The sequence below is a fragment of the Zootoca vivipara genome, chromosome 12, assembly GCF_963506605.1.
Source record: "Zootoca vivipara chromosome 12, rZooViv1.1, whole genome shotgun sequence".
Lineage (NCBI taxonomy): Eukaryota > Metazoa > Chordata > Lepidosauria > Squamata > Lacertidae > Zootoca > Zootoca vivipara.
Genome location: NC_083287.1, coordinates 10,994,478 through 11,017,291, shown reverse-complemented (window position 1 = coordinate 11,017,291; position 22,814 = coordinate 10,994,478). Strand labels below are relative to the sequence as shown.

Here is a 22,814-nt window from a genome sequence, read left to right as displayed (position 1 = left end):
CTTGAAATGTCTTCAGGCAGATTGGCAGAGACGGCCAATCTGTGGCCAGCCAGATGTTGGCCTATAACTCCATCACCCCTAACCATGCTGGCTAGAGGTTCTGGGAGTTAGGAGGCTGCCTGCATCTTCCCACAGGTTAGCCACCCATATCTTAAGTGGTGATTCACTGATGGAGGAAATTCACTGCCAGTGGCATGCTCACATTATAGCTGCTAACAAATGGGGTCCCAAGGCGTTTTGTTGTTTTCCCAAGCTAAAAATGGCAAAAGTGCATGTCCCTATAGGAAAGCACTGCCTGTATTGATTTTAATTTTTGTTGACACACTTGTAGCCTTTGATTTTCTTTTTTTAGACAAATACAGAGAACAGCATGACCACCTGGGTCTCACTGCCAGCTGTATAGAGCAAGAAAATCATGCAAACAAGAGAGTCATTCTTAGCAGATATTTGGGAAGCGGTTTCTATTCTTTCATGTCATGATGGCTTTTATTTTTAAATACTTTAAACACTTCACAGTGCTTGGCTAGCCATATTAGAAATCTAATCACCGCCACTGAACTAGGGGCTGTTTCATTCAAAGATGGTCAAAATTCCTACATGGACATACAGTTCAGTGTTTGAAAAAGGGGTTTTAAAGCCCATGCCAGTTGTCAGACATGGCCATTGCTCACATTGGTTGCATGGAATTTCCTAACGTACTGAAAATGCTATTGCCATTGAAGTAAACTGGAGAACAAGTGGGAAGCTGGACATTTTATGGTACTTGGTTAAGCCTATTTGCACAAAGTATTCTGAGAAAGTGCACACCAAGAATGTAAATGCTTCTTTTTTTAAAAAAAATAGTTCCCCACACTGCTTTCCTGGTTTCAGTGTGCTTCTTCCCCCGCCCAATTCTTTCCCCCAAGTATTCAATTACACCTAAAAATAATAATATTTGGATTATCAGCAGCAATTTCTAAAATTCTATGCCACCCTTCACCCGAAGATCTCAGGGCGGTTCACTGAATAATAAGGGCAGCTAGATATATTTTTTTTAGAAACACCAGTGCTTTAATCATTAATAGACACAACTCAAACAACTAAGACTACACAAGTGACACTCCCTTGGGCAGCGCAAGGCCATTTGCTTGGGATGAAATTGATAAGCTTTGGTATGTGCTGCTGTTCCTTTTCATGTTTGCATAATGAGTTCCGAAGAAACGGCACCAGGACGTTCATGTATAAAATGAAATGTCAATAAATAGCGAAGGTCATGCAGCATGCCAACAACCAGAGAAGTGAGGAAAGGCGTGTTCTGTGGCTCATCTACTGTATCCTGATAGAGACTCCTTCTCTATTGATTTTCATGATCTCTATGCACTCTGCGACAATCTCTGTTGGTGGAAATGAAAGCTAAACAAGGTCTTGCCTTTGACTCCCATTGATAAGTCAGGGTCTGTACTTTGGAGAGCAATTGCACGAGCTGTTCCCAACATTTCTGAAAGGCACCAATAAATCAGCACACTTCAAATCTTGCTTTATTGACGATGCAAAAACAAAGAAGAGAACTTTCACACAGAACATTTGCAGGACTACATTTTGGACCACATACAGTTACAGGCCACCCCAATCTCCACTGAGCAGTGTACGAGAATCCAGGGGTCTCGGCACTTAACCAGGATTTGTATGTCCTTTAGAGAATTAGGCACGACAGAGGCTATTGTGTCTTTATGATATATGGGTCCATCATTCCCCTTACTAGCTTAAATACACACTTGGGTCTGGCTGTTTCCTCCAAGCAAATTCACTTTGACGCCCCCAAACCTTAATTAAATTCTGGCACCTATAAATCTATAGCATTATATACTTAAACTCGCGGGCTTGGATCCTAAGATGTTAATTTAAGGAAGCTTATTAAATAAAAGCTTCCCACCTGCTCCTCATTGCTGCAACACTGTGTCCCCCTCCCCACCCCAAGCTTCTCCAGAAAGGGGGGGAGATGCTCCTGAACAATATTCGATGGAGGGTAGGGACTGCTGAAGCCAAACAAACAAAAAGTGACATACCAAATCTTGGGTGACTTTCCTCTCCCAAACACCCCCTGTCAGTATTCCTTCCATGAACTTCTTTAAGTTAACATATCTTAGGATCCAAGCTGTAGACCATGGGTAGGCAAACTAAGGCCCGGGGGCCGGATCCTGCCCAATCGCCTTCTAAATCTTGCCTGTGGATGGTCCAGGAATAAGCATGTTTTTACATGAGTAGAATGTGTCCTTTTATTTAAAATAACAAATATCTCTGGGTTAATTGTGGGGCATAGGAATGCGTTCATTTCCCCCCCAACAAATATAGTTCGCCCCCCCCCACAAGGTCTGAGGGACAGTGGACCGGCCCCCTGCTGAAAAAGTTTGCTGACCCCTGCTGTAGATATACTTTAGAAAACATATAAAATTCTATAAGGAGTCACATGTTGACCTCAGCTATATTGCAAGCACTACGTTCAGCTGTATAGAAGGGAATTGTTATTTCAGACCCCTTCTAATATTTCTGGAAGCAAATGACAGCAACTCTATGCACACTTGTGACTGGTCCTCACTGAACACACTTAGTGAGCATGTGTAGAATCAGGCTGCAGGTACTTATGCAATGTGATACAGTGATTATTTGATGAAACATTATTTCCCCCCTCTTTTATGTTTATATCAAGCACCGCTTTACAGTGGACAAAATGTGATTTTCTCTCTCTCTTTTTCCCCTTCCAGTTCTATGTGCTGAAAGAGTGGGCCAGATGACTAAAACATACAATGACATTGATGCTGTTACACGTCTTCTTGAAGAGGCAAGTATGCCATCTTATCATTGAATAATAACAGCAATATGTTCCTTGGGGAATGTTTGTCATCTTCAGAAACCATTACTTTCAGCCTTGTTGATTGAGCCCTTTTCACCCATTGCATTTACATATGAACGGGACAACAGAACTCTGTTGCTCATCGCACCCTTTCTAGCCATGATTGCTCCCCTGGTGTCATGCATTGGGTGCTGCTAGAGGGTCTTCGGTGAATTGGGAAGGGGAGTATATTAACACCAGGTAAAGCAACTAGGAGGGACGTGGGTGGCACTGTGGGTTAAACCACAGAGCCTAGGGCTTGCCGATAAGAAGGTCGGCTGTTCGAATCCCCGCGACGGGGTGAGCTCCTGTTGCTCAGCTCCCATTGCTCGGTCCCTGTTCCTGCCAACCTAGCAGTTCGAAAGCACCTGAACATGCAAGTAGATAAATAGGTACCGCTACAGCGGGAAGGTAAACGGCGTTTCCGTGTGCTGCTCTAGTTCGCCAGAAGTGGCTTTGTCATGCTGGCCACATGACCTTGAAGCTGTATGCCGGCTCCCTCGGCCAAAAATGCGAGATGAGCGCTGCAACCCCAGAGTCGGTCACAACTGGACCTAATGGTCAGGGGTACCTTTACCTTTACCTTTACCTTTATTCATTATCTCTTAGCCTCAATTCTACACCTATGGTGCTGGGATGATTACCAGCCTATTTCACAGGGCACTTGTAAGTATTACTGCGTCTCCAGCTCTTTTTGGACTATAACTCCCATCATCCTTAGCTAGCAGGACTTGTGGTCAGGGATGGTGGGAGCTGTAGTCCAGAAACAGCTGGAGACCCAAGTTTGGGAAACCCTGAGTCAGGCATCCCCAAACTCGGCCATCCAGCTGTTTTGGGACTACAACTCCCATCATCCCTAGCTAACAGGACCAGTGGTCAGGGATGATGGGATTTGTAGTCCCCAAACAGCTGGAGGGCTGAGTTTGGGGATGTCTGCCCTGAGTAGATGACACACCCTGACCACTTAGAAAGAATGTTGGTTGTATATTAACACTCATATTAGGGCAATACCTGTAAATGTTACAAAATTCCGTGCAAATTTTTGAGTTCTCTAGAACTCTTCATCAGGCTTGTTGACATAATTAGAGCTTTCCTTGCAGGCCAGCATGGCTGGCTTTATTTTTGTATAGAAATACTAAGCGTTGTTAAAAGGCATCAAGTGGCAATACCCTCAAGGTCCCTGCGCAGCGCTTTGCAAAATGTACGCCACTTATACTTGCACCCTGGCTGACAGTTTTCAAATAAAGGAGTAAGATCTGGATTTCGTTAACTTTCTCACACTTGAACTTTGGGCTGTACTATTCTATGCATAGTTGAAATACTGTACGCAGCAGGTTTCCCAGATTATGTGGGTGTTTCCTCTGCAGTACGAAGAAAAGGAAATAAGCACAAATTGTGGGTTTCTTCGTTTTGAAAAGCAGCCTTTCTCGTCTTACCTAGAACACTGATTGAACGTTCATGTGCTTTCAGAAAGTAGTCATTTTCTAAATGAGCCAATAATTGAGACCCTTTGTGTTTTTTTGTCCCTTTTTTTTTTTACAGAAAGAGCGGGATTTAGAATTAGCTGCTCGGATTGGCCAGTCCTTGTTAAAGAAGAATAAGACTCTGACTGAGAGAAATGAACTCCTTGAAGAACAAGTAGAACACATCAGGGAAGAGGTGAGGGAATCCACGTGTGTCTAATAATTGACATGTTCCTAGTTCAGTAAACTTCATCCCACCACTGCCCCAAGCCCAACCCGTTTGGTTTTATTTGCCCTTGTATCTTGCCTTTTCTTCCATGTCAGTTCCATATGTTTTATTATGTATTTATATTTGTTGGAAGCAGCCCAGAATGGCTGGGGCAAGCCAGTGAGATGGGTAGGGTATAAAATCATCATCATCATTATTATTTGGTGTTCAAACTTAAGCAGCGTATTAAAGCTTCTTGGCCTTCTAGATCCTTCTTTCACCCCACACTTCTGCTGCTTCCCTCACCTGTGACATTTTTCCAGGACTTCTTCCTTGTTCCTTTCCCCACCCCATCGCCTCTCAAGGTACCCTGTCACCTTACGGGTGTTGACTGTTGCTTGATCACCTGCTTCCCCCATTCCTACCTGTGTTCTTTGGAGTCTTTGCTACTGTAACCCCAATTTCCTGTAGTATCAGGCCTTTTCCTCCTTCATTATCCACATGTTCTACCAAACAGGAAAAGCAAGTATACTAAAGTATAGCTGGAAAGCAAAATCCTCTTCATGTGCTGCTCTCGGACAAGATTTGTTGTGATGATTCTAACCTTGGCCTATTCTTCGCCTGGCTTTTGCACCCTCATTTGCAGTTTCCATCAGTGTAATCTAGAGAGGTCTCTGTTGGCTACTTATTTTGTTGAAGTAAGGCTTGCCTAATGTGCACTTGTACTTCCACCATCTCTTTAAAACATTGTTTGGACTGTGTTTGCAATTATATATTGCTGTTAATTAACAGCTGTTCCTAAGCATCCTTTAGGGCAGGCATGGTCGAACACTTCAGGTTACAGATTCCACTAACTCAGAAATAGTACCTTGGGCAGGCATCCCCAAACTGCGGCCCTCCAGATGTTTTGGGACTACAACTCCCACCATCCCTAGCTAACAGGACCAGCGGTCAAGGATGATGGGAACTGTAGTCCCAAAACATCTGGAGGGCCAAGTTTGGCCATGCCTGCTTTGTGGTTTTTTTAAAAAAAGAAAAGAAAAAACTCTTAACACTTTGCATTTCTTTATAGATCAAATATTTCATCACACTCACTGCCTAATTAAGAATGGGTTTTTCATAATCACACAAATTTTCTTTGTTCCTAATTGACACAACACACTGCTCTGGCTTTGTGTACCTCAGTAGCATCATATATTTCTGTGTTATCAGCGGGGTTGCTTGCCCAAAGGATGTTGCAATAGTTTAGAATGAAGCATCGTTTACATCCATTCACCTTGGGATTGACACTTGCATTGAATTGTGGACCACATCCGAAAGCCTTATAAAGAGACTTTCTTGCTGCAAGGAAATATGTGCTAAGAAAATGGAATACCAGAGACTACTGCTACTCTTTTAGGAATTGTAAAAGTCTACTTTGCTATTTTACAGCATTTTGTTTTAGAATGTGAAGAGGATCATGTGCCTCAGAACATGTGAGGGAGACATAATGAATGAATCTGATCATTTTATGTACCTCTTCTTACATTGGCGCTTCAGTTAACTGGACATACAGTAAATTGCTTCACAGCAACTTATTTAGTTCAGTAGTTGAAAATGGTGGTTTCTAGTTGCCTAGGGATTTATAAAACAAACAAACTGATGAGGATGATATTGGAGCTCCAGGTATCTAAATATGAGCCAGGATCTCAAAATCTCAAATATCTCAGCTGATTTCCCCCCATAGTGCCCAACCAAAAATGAGCACCTTGTGGTCCAGGACTCTGGCATGAGTCAGCTGGCTTGCGCCATAGCACAGGACCAAAAGGCGGAAAGTTCTGGGATCCAAGCAGAAGCCCGGATGGCTTCTATGATTCCAGGATGTCCCACTTAAATCAGGAGGGTTGAGCGGTACAGTTTGTTTCTCTTCTTGGCAGTATGAGAGGAAGATCGGGAGGGAAAACACACAAGTCCAACACTTGACTCTGGCTCTTTCAGGCTTGTACACAAGGCATACACATAGGCCTTCTTAGTGGCAACACCTTGACTGTGGAACATTTTTTCCTTTGGCAAACTCCTTGTGGAGGGCTTTTAGATGGGCAGTCAAAAAATTTTTATTTCACCAGACTTGTAACAGGTTCTACTGTATTCTAAATTTTGCTAGCTAGTTTTTACTTTTGTTTTTACATTGATTTTACTATTTCCTCCATCCCTCTCTGCCCGTCTCTCTCCTGTATGAAGATTGTGTTTTATTATACTGCCTTGGGCTGATATAGGCTGAAAGGCAGTATATATACGTGTGTGTGTGTGTGTGTGTGTGTGTGTGTGTGTGTGTGTGTGTGTCAATCATACTTTAGTATAGTATATCAACTGGGCTTATAAGTAAAGGTTGCCTTCCCATGTTCAGCTTGTTGAATTTTCTAATTTGACTGAATTTTCTAATTCAAGGCTGGAAATGTCCTTGTCTAGGCATCTGATGTAATCCCCATGGGGCAGGTGTTTTGCCTCTACTTCCTTTTGCTTAGGTTTTTTAAAACCCAACTTTCCTTTTCATCCTGTGGCATCATGCTTTTCTGTGTTCCCATACACCCTACTTAAATCTTATTTTCCTTCTGTCTCAAGGACAGAGCCTTTCCTCTTTCCCAACTTCAAATAATTGCTACTAACTTCTACCCTATGCAACTCTTTCCAGTAGTACTAAATTATGAAAGCAGAGACTCAGACGCATTGTAAGGCACTAAAGAAAACGAGGTGAGTGCACTGGAGTCAACATTTCACTGCTTCAGACATAGTCTCTGAGTTGTGGATTGCAATGGATTATTTTTGTCTGTAAATTGCTTTTGTGAGAAGCAATGCTCATTCTAATAGCAAAAACAAATGTATCATCTTAGCAAATACTGCTGGTCTTTGCTATGCTCCAGTATTTTAAGTATCTAGCTGAGGGGTATCATTACTCTATGCACCAAATCCTGTCTCCTTTGGAAATATGATCTAGGAGCTTCTATTAAATAAATTCTCATTCTGGTTTAGTATAGAGGAGACCATATGATTTTGAAGTCTGTTTTCTTGCTTTAACAGCTAAAAGTTTCATCTAGACTTAGCAATACCCTTTTGTGAATACAAACAAGCATTTTGCCCATACTTGAATATTATCAGCTCAAGCACCAGGAATATTGACCTCTCTAACCATGAAATAAATTTAGTGCACAGCTTTCATATCTGCATTTAACAGCTTAAGATCCGCCTTCTTCCTGATTTGTCATTGTATTATTAAGTTGGAACAAATGCACTTAGTTAATGACATGCCAAGTTATTTAACAGGCAAGAGTATGTGGAGATATAATTTTTAGGATTATCCTTTTTCTTGGATGTTCAGATTTAATTTGTGAACAAGGAGTCTTCTACCTGAGCACATTTTAAGTGATAAATTTATTTCTGGTTTCAAATTTTAAATGCATTGAAGGTTTTGGGTTAGCTCAGGACAATAATTTAAATTAAGCTATGAAGTTCATCCATATCAAACACTGACTTGTTCATTGAGCCAACAAGTGTGTGCATGCTTGCTGAGTGACTATCGTGGTCGTTTTACTCCTTTTGTTGTCCTTCTGCTGTGAGCTGAGTCATAGTTTGGCTTATTGTGTCACCAGAATCCGGGCTTGTGGTTTGTCTTAGAACAAACCTTGGTTACAGCTTGTGGTTTCTCTGGAGCAAGAAAAACCACAAGCCTGGGGTTCAGATGACGCATTAAGCCAAACCATGACTTAGCTCGCAGCAGCGGCAGGATTGAGGGAGGAATAAAGTAGCCACAATCTCCTTGCTTGAAGCCTGTGCATCCACACTAAACCATGGCTTGGCTTAGTGTTGCCTGTGAACCAGGTCACAGGAAATGGAAGTCCCGCTTCCAAAACAAAAAGAGGAAATTGAGAAGAGCAATGGAGACACAGAGAGAAACAAACATGGCAATGGCTGCTATAGTTCATTTCCCTTCCAAAAAAGGGGAAGGATTCCAACTTACAATCTTAGATTGTGTCTAGCTAGGAATGGCATTTTGTTATATCTTGCTTGAAGTGGTTGAAGTCCTCTTGTTTGATTCACTACCAGGTTTTTGAGTTCTCCATTGGTGTCCTACTATTTAATCAACAACACTTATAATAAAATAGTGATGAATTTGCAACTTTTGAAATGAAAAAGATACGGAGAAGTAACCCACCTTTAATCGTAGCAGGCACTGGAATTCTTGATCTGTGTTTTTCTTCAACAGAGGGAATCTTCTTATGTCCTTTTTGAAGTAGATCCATTGGCTAGCAGAACCGCACAAAGCCTGACACTTAAATTTTGCTACCCAAGATGAACTTGAAAACAAATGTATGACAGATTTCCCCCCTTCATTTGTTCAGGTTTCTCAGTTACGTCATGAGCTGTCCATGAAAGATGAGCTGCTTCAGTTTTACACCAGTGCTGCTGAAGAGAGCGAGCCGGAATCCATCTGTTCAACTCCGTAAGTTTGGGCCAGGAAACATAGGTCATGCTATACTGTCCATTTTGCATCCTTCAGCCCCATCTGGCATAGCCCACATGATTTTTGTATCCAGCATCTGGCATCACCACATGGGTTTTGCATCCAGGCTGCAGGTGAGCCTCAGCTCCCAATGAAAGGACCAAATGGTCAAATCGTGTCTGTATTATCTCACCACTGAGTACTCTTGATCATGAGTAGGTGTTACCAACAGTACTCAGCTGTGGTTTTACTAGTCTCCTTTTGGGTTCGTTCTGTAGCATGCTGCTCCATTCGGACCTTTCCAGTAAATAGTGCAAAAATACAGCATACATACAGTTTGATTACCAGCATTAGATGTTTTGGGCTTCCATTGACCGACAGTAGACCTAACTGATCTATGCAGCAATATGGAAGTCCAGTGTTGAGCTACAGGATCCAATTCAGAACCTGATATTAATAGCAGGCTCACACCAGTTAAGAAATGAGATAATCAGTCTACCTTCCTGACAAGGAATGTCTTCCTTAGTTCAGTAATACAGTGGTGCCTCGCTTTACGAATGCCTCGCACAACGGAAAAACTCGCTAGATGAAAGAGTTTTGCGTTGCGCGAGGCATTCGTAAGACGACAAAATTTTCTATGACCGCCGCTTCGACAGCTAATCTTCCTTTGCCAGGGGGGACGGAGCCAAAACGCGGCAGTGCGGCGGCTGCCCTTGGCTCGGGGAAGACAGGCGGGGGCAAGCAGCGCCCGCTGCGATTCGGCTCCATCCCCCGGAGCCACCACCCCACCCCGCACCACCAGCACGGAGCGCAACTTCAGAGGCTTCCGAAGTTGCGCTCCGTGTCGGGGGAGGCAGGCAAGGCGGTGGCTGGGAGAAGAGAGCTTCTCCCCCTGCCGCCTTGCACACAACCGGCATCGGACCGGGCTTCGGAGACCTCCTCCGAAGCCCCGTTGCATGCTGCTGCAAGTCCCCCAGAGCCTATAGGAACGCATTGATTAAGTTTCAATGCATTCCTATGGGAAACTGGGACTCGCTAGACGAAAAATTCGTTACATGAATTGACCCGTGGAACGAATTAATTTCGTCTAGCGAGGCACCACTGTATGTCACTTTTGCTATATCCAACAGGGAATAAGTTTTGAACTAAATCCTGTCCTTTTGAAGAATTTTGTTCAGCAACACAACAGCATGTTAACAAAGGCTGATCAGCAGTTCAGATCAGTTTTTGAGCAACAAAAAGCCCAAAGTCTTGTTTCATAGGCAGCTAACAGTATATTACAACCCCTGCTTGCAGCTTTCTGTTTTTTGTGCCTCTGCTGCTACAGCTTTTTGTTATTTTTATGTGTTGTAGTAGTCATGGAATCAAAAGGTTACTTTTTTGCAAACCATCTCCTTCAGAGAGCTGAAGGGTCCCCCCCCCCCAACAGTTTGTAGCTAAAGGTTCTCTGTTAGAAATGGGCGGAATAAACACAATGGCTTCATTTCTTTATTTATTTTAAACTCTCTGACAAACCTATGAAAATGCTAGCTCTCATTTGGCTCTGGTTGTTGGAACTTCTGCTGTGCAGCTCCGCTACAAACACTGCAAACAAAAGGGAGCAAAAATAAACGTGTCTAATGGGCCTCTTACCAGGTTGAAGAGGAATGAGTCGTCTTCATCTGTCCAGAACTATTTTCATTTAGATTCCCTTCAAAAGAAACTTAAGGACCTTGAAGAGGAGAACGTTGTGCTTAGATCAGAGGTAAAACATATCCCAGTATTTTACCTACCATAAGTTTGCTTCTTTTTCCACGGGAATCAGGACTGATTGATTAGTAAGCTTTTACTCCATAAATTCTGTGTAATCTATAGATTATTCTCTCCACTCCACCCTGCTTCCCTAATGAATGTTTGCAAATATTGCATGACAGTATTGACCCTTGTCTAAGGCGTAGATTTAAAGCACGTTCCTTCAAAGAGTCATGGGAACTGTGGTTTAAGGGTGTTGAGAATTATAGCTCAGTTCCCAGGATCCCTGGGGGTGGGGTGTGCTTTAAATGTATGGTGTATATCAGGCACCCCCAAACTTCGGCCCTCCAGATGTTTTGGACTACAATTCCCATCATCCCTGACGACTGGTCCTGTTAGCTAGGGATCATGGGAGTTGTAGGCTAAACATCTGGAGGGCCGAAGTTTGGGGATGCCTGGTTTAGAGGCTGGTTGCAATGCACAGCATCTGATATACAGTAAATAGGGACAGTCATTTGATAGTGATGCTGAAAAAGTCAAGATGGCGATAGCTTCTTAACTAAGCATTACTCCCAAGATTAGCACTGTAAATGTTAAGAAGCTATTTATTGAGCTGGAAGTTACAAGTACAAACCACCCTTGAGCTTTATTTATCAAAGTATATTGCAGACTTGTGTTTCTATTGAATCTTTTTGGGTGTGTTGTGTTTGGGGTGTGTTTTTAATAGTGAACATTTAACTCTTCCCCTGAATATATTCGCCTGCCATTAAATTTGATGCAAAATGTTAATCTTTTAAGCTTTGCCTATGTATATATCAAAAATCAATGATGACACCTAGTGGTCGCGACTTGTCATTGTTCCACATAGTCACAAGAGGGATGTGGGAGACTATGCATTGCTTACTCAGCCTTTCTCAATCTCCAGGCGTTCTTGAACTACAATTCCCATCATCCCTGACCGCTGGCCATGCTGGCTACATTTAGGGAGCCAAGGTTGAGAATGGCTGTGTTTGTTGATGTCCTGGAATTGTGGTCTGCTGTTGAAAGTCCCCCCCCCCTTTTTACAAGGCTAGATCTAGCAAGAAGTTAACACAATGCTAACTTTGGACTTCTTCTTTTAAAAAAATACTTTGAACAGGCTTGCCAGCTGCAGACCGAAACCATTTCTTTTGAAGAGAAAGAACAGCAGCTTGTCAACGACTGTGTGAAGGAGCTCAGTACGTTTTCTTCTTTCCTTGCTTTTTGACTGAATAATCAGGATGTTCTGATACAAGGCTTTTCTTTTGGAGTTTGTGCCTTTTTTCTGTGCAAGTCAAGGGAGTTGGTGTGTGCTGCTTTTAAGTTATCAGCAGCCCCAGCACATGGGTTGAGAACTAATGGACCTACAACACTTGGTTTCAGAACTGTTTTGTCCCTGTTCTCTTGCACGGCTCATATATTGAGAAAACCCACCCTGCAATTGCAGTAACACTTCAACAATATTTATGGCATTGGCTTTTTCTATGTAGCTCTGCAGCAGTTGGAAAAACCTTCCTCATGCCAGATTGCATGTTCTCTTTCTCTGCCTCTCTGTTCAAAGATAGCTTATAAGTACCTTGCTTATATTGATTTAGCAAGCAATTGCGATGCCAAATACCGTACTTTTCCATGTAAGCTCATTCTTACAATTGTTTCTTAATTATTTAAGGAGATGCAAACATCCAGATTGCAAGTATCTCTGAAGAGTTGGCCAAGAAAACGGACGATGCTGCCCGACAGCAGGAGGAAATCACTCACCTTCTCTCTCAGATAGTGGATTTGCAGAAAAAGGCAAAAGCTGTAAGGTTCATTAAAGTAATAAGCAAAATAGCTAATGTAGTGCCACCTTTCTTCTTTCCCATTTGATGAGCCCCTTCTGTTCCCAAACCTGTTTAAATGTTTTTAAAAGAAGAGACAGCACGGGGTGGCTAAACTGTTGTGATGCTTGTCTTTTTTCAGTGTACGGTGGAAAATGAAGAACTCATCCAACATCTGGGAGCAGCTAAAGATGCCCAAAGGCAGCTCACAGCAGAAGTAAGTGTGCCTCTTTAATAGTCATATGGTTAGGGAGCAGGGAAATGCTTTCAGTTCAGTTGATATTAATAGCCTTGAAATGCTGTAGCATTTGGTCTCATGGCAGAAGAATCATTTGAATTAGGGAGGAGCATTTGTGTGATAGCTTTTGAATTCAGTTTCCTTGGGTCCACACAATGTCATTTCACACCTATGAAATTGCTTAAAACCTTAAATACAGTATTCATCTGAAATTAAAAAAACCTCTTCTTTGATATATGCAGGGAGATTTTTTTTTGTCCTTGGGAAGCTTAATAGCATTTTTAATAAGAAACTGAGAAGTGGACTTGACAATGTACTATTTCCTTGGTGCAAGCCTTTGCATTTGACTCTTCCTAAGATTACGCCTAGGGACCCAGGTGGCACTGTGGGTTAAACCACAGAGTCTACGGCTTGCTGATCAGAAGGTTGGCGGTTCGAATCCTTGCGACGGGGTGAGCTCCCGTTGCTCGGTCCCAGCTCCTGCCCACCTAGCAGTTCGAAAGCACATCAAAGTGCAAGTAGATACATAGGGACCGCTCCGGCGGGAAGGTAAACGGTGTTTCCGTGCACTGCTCTGGTTCGCCAGAAGCAGCTTTGTCATGCTGGCCACATGACCCAGAAGTTGTCTGCGGACAAACGCTGGCTCCCTCGGCCTATAGAGCAAGATGAGCGCCGCAACCCCAGAGTCGGACACGACTGGACCTGATGGTCAGGGACCCCTTTACCTTTACCCTAAGATTACGCCTATCCTCAGACAGGCCTCTGATGGCTGAGCCTTCTTTTCCGTGAATTAAGTAAGGATCACAGATAATAATCTCCAGGATAAATGGATTTGCAAAACAAAATAAACACTAAGGCTGTGGTCCTATAAACATGGGAGTAAATTGCAGTGAACACAATGGGATTTACTTCCCAAAAATATGTATGTAATTCTTCGCTGTAAGAATTGTAAGTAAAATAGGATAGCTTGCAGCCCAGTTCTGTGCAGAGGTGAGCGTGCTTATGCCCAGAGATGCCAGTGGTCTTTCAGTACACTTAACCCTGCGCAGCGTCAAGCTTTATATTCTTCTAACTGTTAAATCCTTGGACTTCGCTCTTTGAAAATGTGGCCCTAAGAGAGTTCCAAACCAAGTGTGTGTATGTAAGGACAGAACCTGATTTCTTGCGTTCTCTGTTTTTTCATTTAAAAGTAAGGCGCTAGTCTTTCATTGCCATACAGACAGCTTTAAAATTTGTCTGCAAGGCCGAAAGAAACCTGTGCAGTCTCCATGATCAAATGATGGATCTTCTGGGCTCTGTGGAGCTTTTTATCTAATAAGTTTTGCAAGATGACGATGATTCTATGCAATTTGCATCAGTTATTCAGCTTGTAGAGCCCAACGGAATCCCAGTCTCTTTAATGGCAAATTGCTGAGACCATCATTAAAATAGATACAGACAGAACTAAATGTACATGTGGAATGTACAATTCATAGATGTTTAGCTTTTTATTATTTATTTAAAAGTGCCCCCCCCCTGTTTGAATAGTTTTCTGTAGCCTTTAGATAGCCCAAGGTTCCTGGAAATAATTTCCATTCTGTGTGCGTTGCAGTTACGAGAGCTGGAAGACAAGTATGCGGAGTGTATGGAAATGCTTCACGAGGCGCAGGAAGAGCTGAAGAACCTTCGGAACAAGACAATGCCAAACGCCATATCACGCCGTTACCACTCCTTAGGCCTTTTCCCCATGGTAATGCGCCTTATAAAATCATTTCTGAGAAGTACATCTCATGCCAGCGCTGGCGGCAAGTTTGATTAGCATGAGGAAATAGATTCCGAAACTAATTTCAGTAAATATTGAGAGGAGAATCGGGATCATTGCCTTGAATCTTCCCATAAACAGAGGAAGGGGGGCCTGAGGTTGTGGGTGCTACTCAACCCACTTTGGAAATAATGACAGTCTTGGTGATAAAGTGAAATGCAAGGAATGGCTGGAGCTATTAATAGGGGGAAAGCAGCTAAATGGTTCCTTTCTGTTGCCATAAAAGAAGCCCCAAGTATATCAGCATCACTGCATGCTATGAAAATAGACATACGTGTTAATGACACGCTGTGTGTGACATGATTTAAAATTGTCTTAACAGGATTCCCTGGCAGCAGAAATTGAAGGGTCAATGCGAAAAGAACTGCATCTGGATGATCCTGACAGCCCTGACTTAACGTATGACTGGTGTATTGTGATATTTTAATAAGAATAGTAGAAATCAAACCTTTTTATGCAATCCCAAATTAAGAATGCCAGCTCTTTCTTTCTAGCAAGGAAGGTAGACGTGAACTCATTCCTTAGAAATGGTCCTCTCTCTGTTGGAGAGGAAAGCAATTGAGAAGAAATCTTAAGGATATTTTAAGGCCAACTTTTAAAGAACTTTGGGGGCAGTTAAATAAAATGTTTTTCAGCCGCATCATAGTTGAAATTGGAAAAATAACCAACCTCGAATAGTGTTAAATCACTATTTTTGTTATCCGTCTTCTTAACACAGATGGAAATTCAAGCTGCAAGCTAAATAGTGAGGGGGGGGGGGATAATTGAAAACTTCCTATGTTTATTCTGCACAAGTAAGAAAGTGGTCCTCAGAAATAGTGAAACAGGGCTGCTAAGTGTCAGAGTGCTTAAGCTTGTATATGTGGACACACTAGACAACTTTATAGTAGCATTATCTCAAGAGACATGATGTATAGCTGAAGCTATAGAGGTGTAAGTCAGATCAGTATTTGGGTGGGAAACTGCCGGGAGTCCACTGTGAACTTCCTTGAGCTCCCTGAAGCAAAGGCGGGATATGAAAAACTTACTTATTCATACAACATTGAAGTCGCTCAGGACCACTGCATTCGCTTTGGATGGCACGCAGAGGCAGCTGTGTGATGGTATCTGTAGTGTTTGACCACAGGATCAGATCACTGCAAATGGTCCCTAAAATATCTATGATCGCTTAGAAGAAATTTCCTGATCCATGTGGCAAAGCTGCAGTATGCTAGTAGCTCACCGTGTGGTGCCGGTTATATGAAGTTCATATAAATGCTCACCACGTGCTGCTAGCCATTTAAAAATGGCAACTAGAACACCTGCTTTGTCCTGAAGCCCATAGCTGCCAAGTTCTCCCCTTTTTTAAGGGAAATTCCCTTATGCTGAATAGGCTTCCTCGCGAGAAAAGGGAAAACTTGGCAGCTATGCCTGAAGTCACACTTCACCAAGCTGCCAGTGCCTACTGCTGTATCGTTTTATGCACAAGCACATTTTGTGGGCATTTTTTTATCTTAAAAACAAAACAAGAAACCCCAGACCACCACTGCATGTTACTATTGCTACAGGGAGAATGTAACGAGTGTAGGAGATCCCACATTTTATTTCCATAAAGGATCTCCCTGGCTGTTCAAAACCTGCTTTTCTAACCAGAGCTATGCTGCAGGGCAAGAAAGATTCCAGGATCAATACAGGGTTTTCTGCTTCAGTGAATTGCTTTCTCTCAGGATAGTTGGTGGGGAGCATGTAAGCATTCGAGCCCAATAATTATTCCCTGTTTCATCCTAGGGTACAGTCTTGGCCAAGTTTCTATAGAACAGGGTCATTTAGTAAGTGATCTGGAAAATGGGAAGTATTGTTTGGGGGAACTTTAGTACAGTGGTACCTCGACTTACAAAGGCGATCCGTTCCGCGGCGCTCTTCTTAAGTCGAATCCTTCGGTTGTTGAAGTGTCTGTTTTGCGCATGCGCCGACCGCGTGCGCTGCTTCTGCGCAGGCGCAGAATGCACGCACGACGAAAAGACTTCCGGGTTTGCCGACTTCGGAAGTCGAAACCTTCGGAAGTAGAGTCATTCGGATGTCAAGGTACCACTGTACCTTACAGCTCTTCCCTTTTCCATAGAACGACTTTTAACCGTTTGTCCGATTTTGTTCACTCTTGATCATAATCACAAAGCTAATCTCTGAGACCATGTTTTTCTCTTACAAAAGCTGAGCTTAATATAATATGATGTCCCTGCAGACAATTCCTCTGCTGTGGGTTTTATTTTGCTGGTTACTAACTGCTTGTGTCTTTGCCAGCCATCACAAGAGAGTCTTCGATGCCGTGCGAAACATCAACCAAGTGGTAAAGCAGAGATCTCTAACTCCCTCTCCAATGAACATCCCTGGGTCTAACCAGTCTTCAGCAATGAACTCGGTCATTTCTAGCTGTGTCAGCACACCACGATCCAGCTTCTATGGAGGAGACCTTTCCAATTTTGTGATAGACAACAAGACTAATAGCATCATCCTAGAAACTGACTCTACTGACTCTGGGTCAGTAATGCATACTTAGAGTTTAGCTGTATCTCCAGAACAAGAACTTCCTAATTCTTTTCTTCTATTCAGGGACTTGTGCGATATATGTTGGATACTATACTAGCCTAACATTGTTAGGAGACTCAATATTGCTAGCCTAACATTGTAAGAAGGATCAATATTGCTATATCTGAGTGAGATATTCAGAAGAAACCTGATTTTCATATATTGTTGTGCTGCAGCCTCCTAACACTGGACAAGTGAATTATATTGGGTTGTCTTAAAGCACTGGACACCTTAAAGTTTGCAAACTAATGTCCAGTGTGGTATGGTTCAGGCAAATCATGTTTGTGTTAATTACTATATTTCCTTTAACAATTACTGGTAACTGGTTTCTGTTATTGACACAACCTCCTCCTAGTAAGAGAATTTTTTAAATCATTTTGGGGGTTTGTAATTCTGGTGTGTGTTTTTTGTAACTGAGAGGCTTTCCTCCTCAAATTATCTGTCCACCATCCACATTAAGCCCAGAGTACAACTTGATTTGGTTACTTTGAAATGTGTGCAATCCCCAAAATGATTTTCTGTGCTAGGAAATGTCTGACCTCCCTTTCTAATACATGTAGAGCTATATTTATATTCATATTTTGTGTGTGTGTGTGTGTGTGTGTGTGTGTGTGTGTTTAGCTTAAAAAGAATTTGAGAAACACATCACTAAATACATTAACCAGGAATGAGACTGTGGTATTGTAGTGCATAGCTCTATGAAGATGTAAACCTTGCACGTTCCTAGCCCTGCCATTTTTATTTTCAAATCTAGACTACTATATTCTGCTGATGAAGCAGTTAATTGGCTACGGAGAGCTTGTAGCAGTTTTGCTGGCATTTCTAATATTGACATTTTGCGTGTCTTCCCCCCCCCTCCTGTTGCTTGTACACACAGTGTAAATTTAAGTGTGTTTTGTCCTTGTTTTAGAAATGAAGAAAAGAACAAAAAACCTGGAACCCCAGGAACCCCTGGCTCTAGCGACCTGGAAACGGCACTTCGAAGGCTGTCTCTTCGGAGAGAGAACTACCTGTCCGAGAGGAGGTTCTTTGAAGAAGAGCAGGAAAGGAAGCTGAGAGAACTGGCCGAGAAGGGTGAACTCCACAGTGGCTCCCTTACTCCAACGGAGAGCATCATGTCGTTGGGAACTCACTCCAGGTTTTCCGAATTTACTGGCTATTCAGGAATGTCCATCAGCAGTCGCTCTTACCTCCCAGAGAAGCTTCAGATTGTGAAGCCCTTAGAAGGTGATAACAAAGCGCCTCGGCCTTTATCTGTTCTCCTTAGTGACTTTCTATGGTCTCTTCTCCATCAGCAGGAAGCGGGAAATCTTTGTAACACATACTCATTTTACTTTAGAGACAGCCATCCTCGTTGCTTGTTTAAACTCTTCTGAGAAAAAGATTTTGTTGCTTTTGAGTAAGCAATCTCTGGAGTAAGTGTGTTGTGTACACTCTCTAACATATTTCAGTAGTATATTTTTATAGTTCAGTAAATGGCATATGAATTCCTAGTTTCATTCACATATTTGTAGAACACTGCAGAGTGGGGAAGGTAGCATTGATATGGAGAAGAACTGTAGAGACGTGTGGTGATTCATTAAACTGCAACTTGTATAAGACCATTTCTTTTCTTTGCATTCTGTGCGAGCTACTCAAATACTTGCTACTGTTGTCCTACCAGTAGGTGTCTAGGCAACAGTTCCAAATCACTTGTACAGTGGTACCTTGGTTCTCAAACTTAATCTGTTCCGGAAGTCCCTTCCAAAACCAAAGCATTCCAAAACCAAGGCGTGCTTTCCCATAGAAAGTAATGCAAAACGGATTAAGGCATTCCAGACTTTTAAAAACAACCCAGAAAATAGCATTTTAACATTAATTTTACTATCTAATAAGGCCATTGATCCATAAAATGACAGCAATAATCAATGTACTGTACTATAAAATAAAAAAGACAGTATTGTAGATAATAAAAATAAAAATTATTGTTTTTCCTTTACCTGCACTGATGATAGTCCTTGTTTGAATGGGGGGCTTTTATCCATTTCCGCAGTCACACAATCAATCAAACAATCAATCAATCAATCAGTAGCTGAACTGGGTTCCACACAGTCATAAAAGCAAATGAACCGAAATGGCCTCAAAAACAAAAATGCAAAATAAGTAGCAAAAACAAAAGTGCCAGACTTAATCCGCTCCGGAAGTCCATTTGACTTCTGAAATGTTCAAAAACTCTGATTGGTGCAGGTGCCCCGGAAACAATAGCCGACAACTACATTGGATGTTTGGCTTCCGAAAAACATTCAAAAACCGGAACACTTACTTCCAGGTTTTTGGCATTTGAGAACTAAGGTACCACTGTATTTGAGTTGTTCTGCTGCTTTCAGAGTGGCTGTTACAAACCAACCTCACAGCATTTGTCAGGCTGAACTCAGGACTAGGATGTCAGTATTCTTTTATTTCAAGGCACTGAGAGACGTTTATATTGCAGTCCGGTATAAATTTAAGTCCCACTTAATTAGAGGTCGCACAGAAATGCTTAGTTGTGAAATCATGGGGTTTCTAACTTAAGTAAAGCTGCCCACTACTTGTTTTCATTTTTTTAATGCATAAGCTATTTCAGGTCAATAGCAATATCAATCTTCTTTTGACCAGCCTGACAACATAGAACATGGTACTATGTTTCGTTTTTATGCGAGAAAATTATTTTTGTGTGTGTGCCTAAAAGTAGCATGTGCTTTTAGCTCAAATAAGTCAAGAAAGAAATATCCTCTGTAGCTTTCTTAAGATGCCCACATAAAATTCTTAAATCTTTCCAGACAACCAACCTTCATTTACTGGTTCTTATCATTGTAATAGGTTTCTGTCATCCACTTATCTCTCTGCTTTCTTCTTCAATAAACTTCAGTCTCCATTTTCTCTGTCTCTCTTGATTTTTCACTTTAATCCCCCCCTTTTGTGTATCAAACCTTTTCTTCTTTTTCTTCTTCTTGTATAGATCATTCATATTACTGGCCATCTTTCACATTTAAAAACATTTACCATGCATTCATTGTTGAGGAGTGAATCGAGCCCTTATAATTTTTAAAATAGCATTCATTTTGGGAGGAAATGCTATGGAAATTTGCAAGTGAAGAAGGGAAAGTATTTTGGAACAAACACGTACCTTTTCTCACCCAACTGCAATTCATTGCACTTTGCACAGAGTTTCATTTTATTACTTTTCACTCTGTCTGTTTCTTAAGGAAATGCAGCAGCAAACAAAAGCAAATTCAGTGAGGGGTGTTTTGTTTTTGTTTTTTAAGTTTTCATTAGTGGTAGCGGATTATTTAGTTCCATTTCTATTATAGGTAAAAATCCCTGTAAGGGACCACTGCCTATTCCTGCATTGTAGGGGATTGGCCTAGATGCAGGGTCTCTTCCAACTCTGATTCTATGAGAGAAGGTTTCATTATTTTAACATTTTTAATATTAGTTACAGGTAGGTAGCCGTGTTGGTCTGACGCAGTCAAAATAAAAATAAAAAATCCTTCCAGTAGCACCTTAGAGACCAACTAAGTTTGTCATAGGTATGAGCTTTCCTGTGCATGCACACTTCTATTAAAACTGTCTTTTAAACATGCTTCCTCCCTCCCACCATCATCTCCAAAAGCCATGCATAATTGTTTTTTATATATTGCTAGTTAACTGTAGGCACTATATAGTTAAGTCAATAGAAAGGTACCTATCAGACCAGTGATCATTGTATACTTATCCAAATATTTATTTATAAATTATGAAACTGGGTTGTATATTTATAGACATTGAATAAATATTAGGCTCTCAGTTGCCACAACACCATACATGGGAAAACACTAAGTTTCTCTTTGTGCAATTCCTGTTCAAGTGAATGTTCTGCATGCAACTGTGATTCCCCCCCCCTCCACCATTGTCTCACTGTCTCAAAACAAAAAATTGGACTGACACTTGAATGAGAATAACATGCTTGGGAAACTGTTTATGGGGCCCCTCCAGCTCCCCAAAACCCATATTATACCATCTAAAAACTTTGTACAATAATGCTTGCAAAAGTAAGGGGACAATGTTGCCCTTACTTTAGCAGTGTTTGCCAGCTGATGCCATAACTCTGGTGTCAAATATGACAGCTTAAGTTGCATAGCCATTAGTGACCTTTGTGATGACTCTCCTGGTCCTTTACGAGCAATGCTGAAGAAACTAGAGAAAGTACATTATAGAAAGTATCTGTCACTCACGCATGTGTTTGAACAGGGGATTACGTAAGCTTGGGTCATCATGCGCTTGGGTCGTTTTGCTAAGTTGAGATGGTCACCTGAAAACCAAAGTTCTGCTGTCAGGTTGCTACCCATGCGACTTTGAACGGTTTGAGTGGTTTTCCAATGCCCTCTTAGTTGATTTGTTAATTTTTGTTAATGTTCCTCCCAGCCCGAGTAGATACCTAGCCAAATAAGCACATGAGGAATCCAGATGGATTTTGTCTACCATAGTCTGTTCTAAACTGCATTTCCCTTTCTGAATCTTCTGTGATATATGTTGTGCTTGGAAAGATGGGCCCTGCTTTGAAGATCTTAATAATGAAGCCCAAGGATGGTTACGAATCCTGCGTGTCGCTCCCTGCCAAAGCACCTTATTTGACTTTCTTGTAGTGTATCACGGTAGCAGCAAATTGCCCAGGCTATGAGCATAAGGATCAGGGGACTTCATTCATAGCACTGGCAGCCTCACATGCAATCCTGCGCTTTGCTGTCCCTATCCAGTGGATTGATCTGCTGTGATTGTCCGCTATGATCGCCAAACCCTCTAATTGATGTTGATTAATAAAAAACCTAGCATTACAATCCTATGCACATCTACTGCAGAGCAAGCCCCACTGAGTTCACTGGGATGTGCTCCCAGGTGAGTGTGTATAGGATTGTAACCTTAATTCTGTATTTACAGTTTTTCATTTCAAAGGAAAGAGATTTGTTCCTTTTTAGGGAGAAATAATAATAATAATAAAGAGCTGTTGTACCATGTAAGAAGTACAGTATATAGATTAAGAGCTCAAACTGATTGCCAGTAGAGATTTTAAAGTTGCAGGAGCACACTGGAATTGTATGGCTTGTCTCATTGAGGTTTTGTTTTTGATACTATGGTATTTTTTATCTCTTTGCATTCTGCAGCAAAATCTGAGTATTAAAGAGCTGGTAAATGTCTCATGACATATTACATGGCCAGTGGCTTGAGGAAGCCCAGTAAAGTTCTTAAGGTTCTCCGTCTTTTGAATGGCAGATATGCATGCTATGTCCCACGCTGCTTTTGAAACTTTCAAAAGGCATTTGAAACACAAAGCCCAAATTTCCCCTTGGGCACACAGAATCACCTGAGTTTGTTTATTTATTTAGACCTATATAGGCATCCTTATTCTGGACAAATGCAAAAAAAAGTAACAATCTTTCTCCTTCCTTCTTAAAAATTGAAATAACTGAGACTGCAACCCAACCATGATTACTTGGGAGTAAGCCACATTGACCTTGGCTGGACTTGCTTCCAAGTAAACATGTGTATCTAAAGAAGGGCTTTGGAATCTCTGGCTCTCCAGCATCAATGGACTTTAACTCCCATCATTCCCAGCCAGCATGACCAGTGGT

At 41.8% G+C, this 22,814-nt stretch overlaps 1 protein-coding gene across 13 annotated transcripts in view; it reads left to right on the top strand.

Annotated features, from left to right (window-relative positions):
• The window catches only part of TRAK1 (trafficking kinesin protein 1), a 122,496-nt gene that overhangs the window by 82,477 nt on the left and 17,205 nt on the right, over positions 1–22,814 (top strand). For all 13 annotated transcript variants that reach the window (XM_035130168.2, XM_035130169.2, XM_035130173.2 and 10 more), the window contains 11 exons: positions 2,742–2,818; positions 4,412–4,528; positions 8,917–9,017; positions 10,653–10,761; positions 11,887–11,965; positions 12,436–12,566; positions 12,726–12,800; positions 14,413–14,550; positions 14,945–15,021; positions 16,903–17,139; positions 18,098–18,414. In XM_035130168.2, coding sequence (XP_034986059.2) covers positions 2,768–2,818; positions 4,412–4,528; positions 8,917–9,017; positions 10,653–10,761; positions 11,887–11,965; positions 12,436–12,566; positions 12,726–12,800; positions 14,413–14,550; positions 14,945–15,021; positions 16,903–17,139; positions 18,098–18,414 — 1,432 coding nt within the window. In that variant the 5' untranslated portion in view covers positions 2,742–2,767. The remainder of the gene's footprint in view (positions 1–2,741; positions 2,819–4,411; positions 4,529–8,916; positions 9,018–10,652; positions 10,762–11,886; positions 11,966–12,435; positions 12,567–12,725; positions 12,801–14,412; positions 14,551–14,944; positions 15,022–16,902; positions 17,140–18,097; positions 18,415–22,814) is intronic.